This window comes from Trachemys scripta, chromosome 7 (genome assembly GCF_013100865.1).
Source record: "Trachemys scripta elegans isolate TJP31775 chromosome 7, CAS_Tse_1.0, whole genome shotgun sequence".
Taxonomy (NCBI): domain Eukaryota; kingdom Metazoa; phylum Chordata; order Testudines; family Emydidae; genus Trachemys; species Trachemys scripta.
This window is the reverse complement of record NC_048304.1, coordinates 67636862-67647909: the sequence shown is the minus strand read 5'-3', so window position 1 is coordinate 67647909 and position 11048 is coordinate 67636862. Positions and strand designations below refer to the sequence as shown.

Genomic DNA, 11048 nt, shown 5'->3' with positions numbered 1-11048 from the left:
TACCATAATTAGGCAGTTTGGTTTCAAGTGTACTGAATGACGTTGTATGCCTGGAATTCATTACTCGACCTGCACTGTGTATCATTTTATAGAATGCCTTTAGCTAGCCCCAGAATGCCTTACAGGGGTGCTTCCCAACTGGTGGTCAATGGAACACGTGGTCTATAAAGCAGTTCCTGTGGTCCACAATGAGCTGTTTGGTCACAATGGGCCAGTTTTTAAAAAAGTTCTTCATTGCCTAAAGATGCAGTTAGGTGCCCAGTGGGCTTTACAAATACCCATTAATACCTACCTCCCATTAAAAATCAATGAGTTCCAGGATCACTTGTGGGAGGAGAAGAGGTCTGCACAATCGTGAATGAGAAGGTCCATGAGATGATCCCTATTAAGATGAGGCCCCATTCTGTGAAAACGTTTGGGAATCCCAGCGTTATTGAATTAAAAACTCTACATCTATAGGAATCCATTCACTTTACCTATCTGTAAAATACCACCTTTGACGCAAGAAGCAGCTACCATTATGATAGAACCAGCCACACTAATTCTGGAACAGGATATGAATATTGCCTTATCCAGTTGAAGCAAGAGGGAATTTGGGAGACAGGAGGCAGAATGCAGTTAATCAAAATGGAAGTGGCCCAGGACTCTTACAGAAGGACAAAGAGCTCTTTAATGATCATGAAGACTCAGTTTCCATCCCACAGGATGGCATAGCCAGCACCACGTTGCCCCCCAGCACCATACTGGGACATTACTACACTACTGGCTGAAATGCAAATGTGCCATCTATTGCAATACTACTTCTTGACGCACCTGTTTTTTTCCCTGTCTGTCTCATCCAACAACTCTACTGACCGAGTCTCAACTTGATTATATAAGGATACCTGACGAAATCACAACTGGATGCTTGTCAACATCACATGCTAGATTAGTATCTACTATCAGAAACATATGCGTTAAGATAAAAAGTGCCAATATATTTTGACTATATTAAGATTGTCAGAGTGGGGCTGTAAAATTGCAGATTATGGCAGCTTTGAGGGACTAATCTTGTTTACAATTTAAATAAACAAGACAGAGAAAAGGTAGGAAGGGAAACAGAAGCATACAAAAATTAAGTTATTTGCCCAAAGTCTCACACGTCTGTAGCAGAGCCAGAAACAGAACCCAGGACTCCTGACTTGCAGTAGAGTGCCCTACCTACTAGACTACACTACACTACCTTTTGCTACATGTTGCCCTATATATTAAAACTGGCCAAAAATGGAATCTCTATCCTATGGGAAATTCCAACATTATGAAATTGTCTCATCCCAAACCGGGACAAAAAGTTGAAATCTTGGAATTTTTTGCCAAGATAATATTTTATCTTGACCTTATTGAAAGGTTTTGTGTTGATAAGGTCAAAACATTTTGTTTTAGGGGATTGTTTCACCTATTTATTATATTATACATTGTATTACAACATAAATCAAAACAATGTCAAAATGAAATCTTTTGATAATTTCCCATTGACAATGTGGATGAAATTGGTATTTTCCCATACAATGTTTGATTTCTGACCAGCTCTACTAGATATCCAGACAATATAATGAAATCCTTTATGGGATGGGTTTTGATACTACCCTTCCCCAGCATATTAGTCACCCATTCTCTTTCCTCTCAGACCTCTCCTCTAATCTCACGTGGCCCCACGAATGCTAACCCATAAAGTATTTCATAAAAATATCAACCACCCATCTAAACAAAACCCTTCAAGACAGAATCTTTGTCTGAGCCTCCCAGTGCATTTTGCACTGTGACTAATTAGACTGTAAGCTCTTTGAAGCAATTCTTCCACTGTGTCTTGTACAGCACCAGGCAGTCTGTACTAAACTAGCAATAACAATAGTTTTGAGGCAGCTGCTCTTGATCCCACGAAATCACAGCAGAAATCTATGAGCTAACAATGGCTAGTAGAATTAGTTACTAGTTTGGAGCAGAGTCAACTTAATCTTGGGGAAACCTACCTTTTATTTATTAATTATTATTATTATATAAAGGCAGCTCCATTAGTCTTGCAACAAGACTTTAAAATTCCAACTAATTCTTTAACATTAACGTCCATCCTAGAACAGATATATCATGATGTCTCTGCTTCCTCTGTATTTAGCTCCACTTTTTGCTATATAAAAGGATTACCTTTCAGGCTTTAGCAATGTTAGCATGCTTGCCAATGCACTGCTTTACGACATACCTCGATGACAACCGCATGTGGCAATTCTGGATACATAACTCCTCACTTGTTGTTCTGGTACAATTGTCAAGAGTACATTAGTATCTGTGCCACATGTATAATTTCACAACAGGTGATAAAACAAGATTTTACAATGAAACGTTATGGAATATTTAAAATGTGTGTGACTCAGGAGCCTAAAACATTTTGACTCAATGTTTTTCCATGACATTTTTATCCTCAGTCATGAAATAGGAATCTGAAAATACTTTTTTCCACACAAGGACTGAAGTTCATAATTTCTACAGCCAGTGGAAAAAAATCAGTTTTGTAATCAAATAGCATTTATTTAAAACAAAAAATTTCCATTAAAAATTTCATTTCCTTCAAAATTTTCCAGTTTTAGTTTGAAAAACCTCAAACTGAATATTTTTTTGGTTTTTCATTGAAAAATAGAAACATTCCATTGAATATTTTGAAAAAAAGACTATTTTATTTCTTTCAAAAATTTTCACAGAAAATACTGGCCCTCGCTGTTCTCACTTTTCCTCCCACATACATTAGAGTTACTTTTAAATTAACATACAAACTGGGTTTTGTTTGTTTGTTTTAAAAAGAAACTTCAAATTTACAGAACCGCTGCCAATTAGCCAAACCTTAATTTTGTAAATTTATTTAGAAAAAAAATTTAACATGAGCAAATGAGAATATTTCAGTGTTACAACAGAATATATGTGTCTAGCAATTGTCAAATAATTTGATTTTTAAATACAAAATAACCACATGAACACCTAATATACAGGTTTCATCTGAATACATATTTATTAGATAAATATTAGGTTGTCACATCATCTAACTACATACAGTTTTGCAAGACTAAAAATCACAATTATTTTTTCTGACCAGTTTAAAGTATGAAATGATTGCATTGTACTGTACATACAATGTACAAACAAAGACAATGGCCATTTTTGCATGTTACTTCAGATTGTACTTTTTTTTTTTAATTCTCCTCTGATCATGATATCAAAAATTGTACAAAGTATGAATTTGGTTACAATTTTTTTAAATCCCCTTATTTTCTTCATTATTTCTGTAGCACCCTAAAAATACACAGGTGATAGACTAGTACACTTAAGCTAATTATTACATGTAGGTAAAACAAAAACAAAACAAACAAAAAATTCTTTCCACAAAGGGTCAGAGTATATTACAGAAGTGAAAGTGAAACAAATGCTGAGACTTCACAAACGCTAACGAACAGGATTCATTTTCCACATAAGATGGCGCTTCAAGCTTTTTTTTTTCCTGCAAAATAAAAACAATGCACATTCCAAGGAAAATGAATGCGTTTCTGTTAACATGTCTCTATTCATCATTTACATATGTACAGATGTCCCTTGAGTCTCCACTGCAGACATCGGTGTGTATCTGTCAGTCCTATAATAATGTCTTGGCAGACTGTAGATCGTTGTGGGTTCTTTCCCAGATGAGCTTCCATAAGGAAACAATTTTTAAAAACCAAAAAGCAGATTAAAACACTACTGGGAATTTGATATAATAATTAAGCTTTAAAGGAAAATAACTGTGATTATCCTATTTGGTAGGTCTTTCCCTACATTTTAACATTATGGCAGTGAAGAGATTAAAAATTATCCGTATTTTCATTTAGAAGTTTTTTCATATTGAATCTATTGTACAGTACCTGACGTCAGCTGACGAACAGTCTTGAAACTGTCTCAAATTTCTGACAGTTTGATGATGGCTAAAAATCCTAGTGTCACTTTTTCTTAGGAACCAAGTGTTTCTGTAGGCTTAAAATATCCATTTAATTCTGTTATTAATGTACGAAGTAGAAAACCACCCCAACCACATTGCCATTCTCTGTGGGATTTTCTGTTTATGTTTCCCAACAGGTACCTCTACATGATACAGTTAGACGACTACCAATTAGCAATAGATTGATTCTTAACGTATCTGGTTTGAAAAGCGTAGACTCATTTTAATAGATGAATCATTTCAGGTGGCTAATTTAGCCAGCTATTCGAGCAACAATAGGGTAGAGCAATTAAATAATCATTAACAAAATCAATTACAGAATCCTAGCAACCAATTCCAACTCAGAGTGAGAAGTGTTCTTTATTCCAAGATCTATGACTAAAACCCCCCAAATACCTAAAGGCAATACAAAGTCAGTTTATCATTATCTGCCCATGCAAATGACTTCAACACCTACATAAATGATGTAGCAAAAATACAGGGGGAAAACTACTACAGTAAAACCGGCTACAAAACACATTGGTAACTGAAGGATGGTCTTTCCTACTAATTGCGTGAGAGTGGCACCACACCACAACCACGTCACCATGTATTATACCAAGATCTCTTTAACATTCTGCAGAGATCCTCTACATGTGGTCAAGTCTAGAGAAGAAAAAGACAGTTCTAAGCAGAATAAAACATACTGTAATGTTTCCCTGCCCCACCCACCAACACACTTATGTGTTAGACAGCTCCAGTCTCAAAGGCTGGAGGAACAGAAGAGTGATATACATATTGTATCTTATATACTTGCTGCTTGCCTTAATGCATGTTTACTTGTTTTCAGGGCTGGCTTTAGGAGTTCTGCTGATGTAGGCAAAATGTCTGCCACTAACCAGCCCATAATCACCCACACAAGTCAATGAAGATTATTTTGTGCCCCAGGAAATTATTATTCACTTTGCATGGCAGAGCTGGAACCTGATTACCCAGGTACTGCCTGATGTATCAATTCATTTGAGAAATGGATATGAAAGTTGGGCTAATTTATCAAAGAAAAAATGCTCCCTCATTCTGTTAAAGAACCCTACTTTGTTTTTTTTTTTAAGGACCCATTTTTTTTTCCAGACAAGGTATTTAAAAACACCAGCAAAATGATAACCAGATGATGAAAATGTTGAATATTATCAAAGACGATACTAAAATATTCACAAAGATATTTACAATAGCAATTCTTAAAATAATTGATTTTGCATAATGAACAGCGCCTTTTAAAAAAACGTAAAACAGGAAAAATATAAGCGTGGGAACACCTCTACATAAAATGTTTGACAAATTCAATACGCCTATTGGAAAATAAAAGAACTAAACCGCCATTTCCTTTAATATCTACAGCAAGGTGCTGCGGACTAGCATATATATATATCACGATGCATGTACAGCAGTAGTGGGAAATGTTAACAAAAAATACGCAAAGAATTTACAAATATTGACTTTGGTGAGGAAAGCAAATCCAGAACTGTAAGCACATGTCATGCCATTTACAGCATTGCAAACTAAAAGGGAAATGGGGGAGGAGGGATTACATATTCAAACAGACAAAAAAAAATCCTAACAAAATTCCATCTGGCACTTAAGTTTAAAACATATTGTTCAGAACAACTAAGGGACTATTTGATAGGATGTGGTGGTCAAATTTACTTTTGTAATAAAGAAAGCAATAACTGTACAGTGGGCAAAAGCTGAAATGTCGCACCACGAGGGCAAAGTTGGCACACATGCACTTTTTACACAGCTACTGTACATAATTTATGAGAGCGCGAGAGCGAGCGCACAAAAATGGGCACCGAAGCAGTAGGAAGCTCATGCAGGAGAAGCAACCACACGAGAAGCACAGATCACAAAGGCAAGACAGTGATTGTGGCAGCAGGGTCTGTTGAGGGCAGTAGTAACCTACTAACAATTACTTATTCTCCCCATGCCCATCCTTCTTGAAAAATAAAACCTCCTGGGCCGCTAAAGAGTTAAAAAAACAGGGCGGAAAAAGGCTTAATTACGTGTAACAGTCTTGTAAACAAAACATAAAGCAAAACAAAAGAGAAGCTCTAAGGTGTCTGTCCAATTTCAATGCTCCTTTCAAGCTCTTAAAAAAAAAACAACAAAAACCGCCAAGAGCAATGTCACTCTCCCCATCCGGCATGGAGCTCTTCCCTGCCTTCATCCAGCTTGTCCTGCTAGGTATTGTGCAGTACAGAGGATCTAATGACACAGAGGCTGAACACACTGAAGGCTCTGGGAGACAGAAAACTTTTTACACTTCCTCCCCGCTCTTTTTCTGCTTTGTATGGATACATGGGATAAAAATAATCATGTCAACAATTGGATAACGACACAGTTACAAATGGTAGTGATTGGAAACCAATCTCCCCCCCCCCCCCCAAAAACCAAAACAAATTTAAAGGTTTTTTTCTGAGTCTGTGTGTCTAAGCAGAGGGATCCCTTGCAAACAGGTGTCACAGATTCCTACGCTTTATAAACACAAACACACACTGTCTGCAGCCTGGAGATTCTCAGGGCTCCTCTACTGAAGACAAACATTAGTTATGCAGATGTCTCCCTTTGATGCATTTCTTCCCGACTTTTGATTTTTATTGTATTATTTGTGCTTTTTGGTGATTTAGATGTTTGTTTGTTTTCCTTTATGCGTGTGGCCAATACAATTTGTCCAACACAAATCTGCAGTTGAGGGGGGAAGGAGGGAAAGCAGGGGAAGGGTTTAAAAAAAATGGAAGAACACTCGTTGGAAGGACATTCCGAGACCGGTCAATTAGGACAGTTCCATTCTTTTGTCTTTTGTTTCCTTGCCAAGATCGGTTCTTGCCAGTATACTTCACACTATGTGTATCATAGAACTCTCTCCCTATAGGATTAACAATGAATGGGGTTTCCATTAGCTGCACTATTGTCTATGCTTTGTTATGACAAGTAGCGGCAGTCTACGAGATCACTGCATTTCTTTCTTTTTTCCCCCTCGCCTTGCTTTCACAGTCAGTTAAGCTGACAAAACCAGTTCTGAGATGAAGAAAGCGGGGAGTGCACCATTCGATCGAGTCTGAGTTTGTTGGTTTTTCTGTGGAAAGGGAGTGTGAAGATTCCTCTTTGTGCAGCTACCCACGTGTGGACAAGTGAGGGAGTGGGGAAAATACATAGGGTTTCAGTTGTTCTCAAAGAGAGAGAGAAGGTCGTCATTGCTATTGCTTGGCAAGTCGGGAGGATCCAGGTACGAAAGCAGCTCATCTGGATTTGTGAGTTCTGGAAGCAGCTACAAAATATAAAGTTAAAAGGAAAATTAAAGGTAATAAAAACAGATTGGCAGAACGAGGGATTAAAAACTGCACATACCTGGAAACTGACTGTAATGTATCTACATCAGAACAAATCCAAAGCATAAACAAGAAATTAAGATGGTGTAATGTCAAGATTTTTTGGCCACTTCATAGAGTATAAGACTAGAAGGAACCACTGTGATCATCTAGTCTGAGCTCTTGACTGGGAAAGTCTGTATAACTCACTTTTGGCATGAGAATTGCAGTCATCCCAGTACGTCAATTACAGTCTCAAGGCCAACATCCTTAACATGAATTCCTTTTGTGTAGGGCAAAGTGACTTTATTCCATGGGTTACAATTTATTCCCTGGCTGGTGATATTTGCAAAGGTTTTTCTTGCCCATGTATATGACTTTCTCATAGGGAACACTCATAAAAGTTATACGCAAATACATACTCTAAATATGCACTAAGTTTGATCAACAATTATCTCTCAGCTTTATGTAGGCAAAGTAGGATTATGCATATCTGAATGGAAAGATGAATCGGCAGCAGTATCTTATGGGTGACCCAAGCTGGGTTAATGACTCAGAGGCACTATACCCGTCTGACAGCAGAGTGCACTCACTATTCACTATAGCTTTTGAAGAGTAACTGCAGAAATATTTTGAGATATATTCCCACTGACATAATGCTTCAAACAGGGAAAATTTCTTCTTCAAAATTCCATTCAGATCCCTTTTTGGTCTGACATATACACAGGAATCCTAACTACTCAGTTTTACAACCAGTGACATTTTACAGTTTATTCTGCTCCTAACACTTTCTTGGTAAAAAGTAAAAATGACAAATTTAAACTGTGGTAGTGAAAAGGAGTATGTAATAAGCACTTTTTATATTCAAAATTCTTTTAGTGCCAAAATAAAAAATATGGATTACTTCAAAAAATGAAATAGCAGCTCAGATGCACACTTGTAGTTGCTATGTGTTTATCCAATGCTGCAAAACTAAAAGCTAGACTTTAATATATTACACTTTGTATATTAACATTACACTAATATATTTTTAGTATTCTTATGCAAATACAGGTTTCATTCCCTAACTTTAAACAGGTAAATTTATATTGCAATATTTTAAAAATGAAATGTAAACATAATCTCTAAGTTTTATGAGAAACACAAAGATTGTATTTTTTGTATTTGCTTTTTAAAAGTATGATTGCGATGATTAAAAAAGTTGCATCTCCCAGAGGAAATAATTGTTATTGTTCTTAACAATATCTATCTTCTATTCAGGAACATGCATTAAATGTAAAAAAAGCATTGTCACCACAAAGATCACTGGGCAATGACATTAGTATAATTTGCATTACAGTTCTGTATAGAGGGTCCTGTTCAGAACTACGGCCCCACCGTGCACAGCGCTGTACAGAGTACAAGGCAGCCCCCACTCTCAAGACCTTACAGTTAATTAATGATAAAGAATTAACGTAATGTTATTGAGGCTCACTGTATTCATTTTTTGCAAGGGTGGATTTAAACAATCTCTCCCTCCACTATCCTACAAGCCATACTTTTCCAAGTTTGGGGGGTGCATTTAAAATAAAGAAGCAGTTGTAAAAGATCAGGGAGTTGTTAGTATGTGGCTGAAACCAAGCAGTTATACCTGTGTGGCCCTCTGTGAATTATTGTGTAAACATAATCTGTTTAGTTATTTGTGCCAGTTATTAGGTATCTTGGCACACTGTCTGAGCTTGTAAAAAGAAGACTTCTGAAAACTAGAGTGTCTTGAATTGCTGTATAAACACAAGAACAGATCTACAGCTATATCTGGAAAATGTAGATCTTTGTACAGAAGAGAAATTCTCATGTTATGGGAATCATCATACTGAGCCACACTGGAGCAGATTATTCTGCCCAACAACGAGTACACCATGCTAGATTACTAGCCATTGCACATTTGGAAGTTATCTTTTAGTACACTGATAATACTGCATGGCATTTTTATCCAATCGTTACTTCATAACATGTTCACTGAAGTCATCACCTAATGAACTCAAAGAACTCCCACTGAACATTCTGCAGTATTTGTCTCATTACCTAGGTAAAGCAATTTCAGGGCCTCCTCAAGAATCCAACATGATTCTATGGGTGATAACCATCTCTATCTATCCCGATTTCTATACTATGATTATCCCCAAAGAATGAGTGCTTCAACCAAAAGAGCATTCTCTACGTTACCTAAACATGTGTATGAGAAGGAGCCTAGCTGTTTATGTGACCCATTAACACTATTTGAATGTGGTCTTTAATGGCTTTGTTCAGTCTCTGCCCCCTCAAAGTGCATCCCCCAACGGCTTAAGTGAGCTTGCTATGAATGGCAGCAGAATCTGGCTCACAGTAAGTCCATGTCTATACTAGCACTTATGTGGGCAAAACTTTTGTCGCTCAGGGTGTGAAAAAACACCCCCCAGAGCGACAAACATTTTGCCAGCATAAGTGCTTGTGTGCACAGCACTATGTCGGCAGGAGACGCTCTCCCACTGACATAGCTACCTCTGCTCGTTGAGCTGGTTTTATTATGTCAATGGCAGAGCTCCCTCCCGTCGGCATAATGTGGCTCAGGAGCACTCTTACAGTAGCACCCATATCAGTACAGCTGTGCCGCTGTAAGCCTGTAAGCGTAGACATGGCCTTAGAAACTGACCTGCCTAGAACTTTCATAGTTATTAAAGGAGGAATGACCAAAATGACTTGGGTCATCCTGTTTCCCCTACTTCCATCCTTCCTCCTTTTGTATGGTTATTTAAAGACACAGTGCTGTTCTGTGACAGAGAACATTTAAAAGCACGAGCAATAAATACATGTGCAAGACTGCAGCACAACAGTAAGCACTTCTTTGGAAGTTATAATCACACCATGTATTGAGTTCACAATAGAGACTGAAAATATGAGGATAGGAGCAAGGTATTCAAAACCAAACCAAATCAAACCAAACCCTAGCATTAAGAAATGTATGTTCGAAGAAGTGCCTGGCTGACCAAAAGGATTCCTGGAGACAGATAAACTAACTCCTTAACCTTGTTTGAAAGAGAGGATTACGATTTGCCTTAAAACAGGATACAGAAGTAACTCAGGATTCAGTCATGAGCTGCCTTAAGCAACCAAACAGGGAAGTAAAGGGACAAAAGGCATTCTCTTAGCTTGCTCCTCTGCAGTGGAACTGTCAGGGCTGGTCAGTGCATAGTGAGGGAGAGCAGCCATTGCAGGGCTGCTACTGCACAGGTGGGTGTGGATGGAGATAAGCTTTCACCCAGACACCAGTTAGCACGGAAAGGGATGGTAAAGGATGCCAGACTGGCGCAGATTACTATGTCCTAGGAGCAAGGGGGGAAGCAGGCTCTGAATTGTGACTTTCTCAATACAATTCAGTCCATTCACTTGGGGAGGGCAACTGTGCCCTGCCCCTGACTCAGGGCCTGTGGTAACTTCAGGATCTAGCCCTTAATATGCAGGCTCACCAGTCCAAAGAAGAAAAACAAATCAGATGCTTAAATGATCTGTTGTCTTGAGAAAAGGTTGGCCCCCTGGAAACACCCTCACTAGAAAGAAGATACGGCTTGCGTGTCATGCAGCTGCTTACAACAGAAAGATTTTCTCAGCAAGCCAAGAGTGCCTATCATCTCAGCTTCAGTGATTACGTTCATGTAACAATGCATGAAACGATGACATGTGCTGTGAAAGCT

At 38.0% G+C, this 11048-nt stretch overlaps 1 protein-coding gene across 15 annotated transcripts in view; it reads right to left on the bottom strand.

The window, feature by feature from the left end:
• Nucleotides 1-3012: 3012 nt before the first annotated feature.
• The window catches only part of ZMIZ1 (zinc finger MIZ-type containing 1), a 491983-nt gene continuing 483947 nt past the window's right edge, over nucleotides 3013-11048 (bottom strand). For all 15 annotated transcript variants that reach the window (XM_034775977.1, XM_034775973.1, XM_034775967.1 and 12 more), the window contains one exon: nucleotides 3013-7298. In XM_034775977.1, coding sequence (XP_034631868.1) covers nucleotides 7191-7298 — 108 coding nt within the window. In that variant the 3' untranslated portion in view covers nucleotides 3013-7190. The remainder of the gene's footprint in view (nucleotides 7299-11048) is intronic.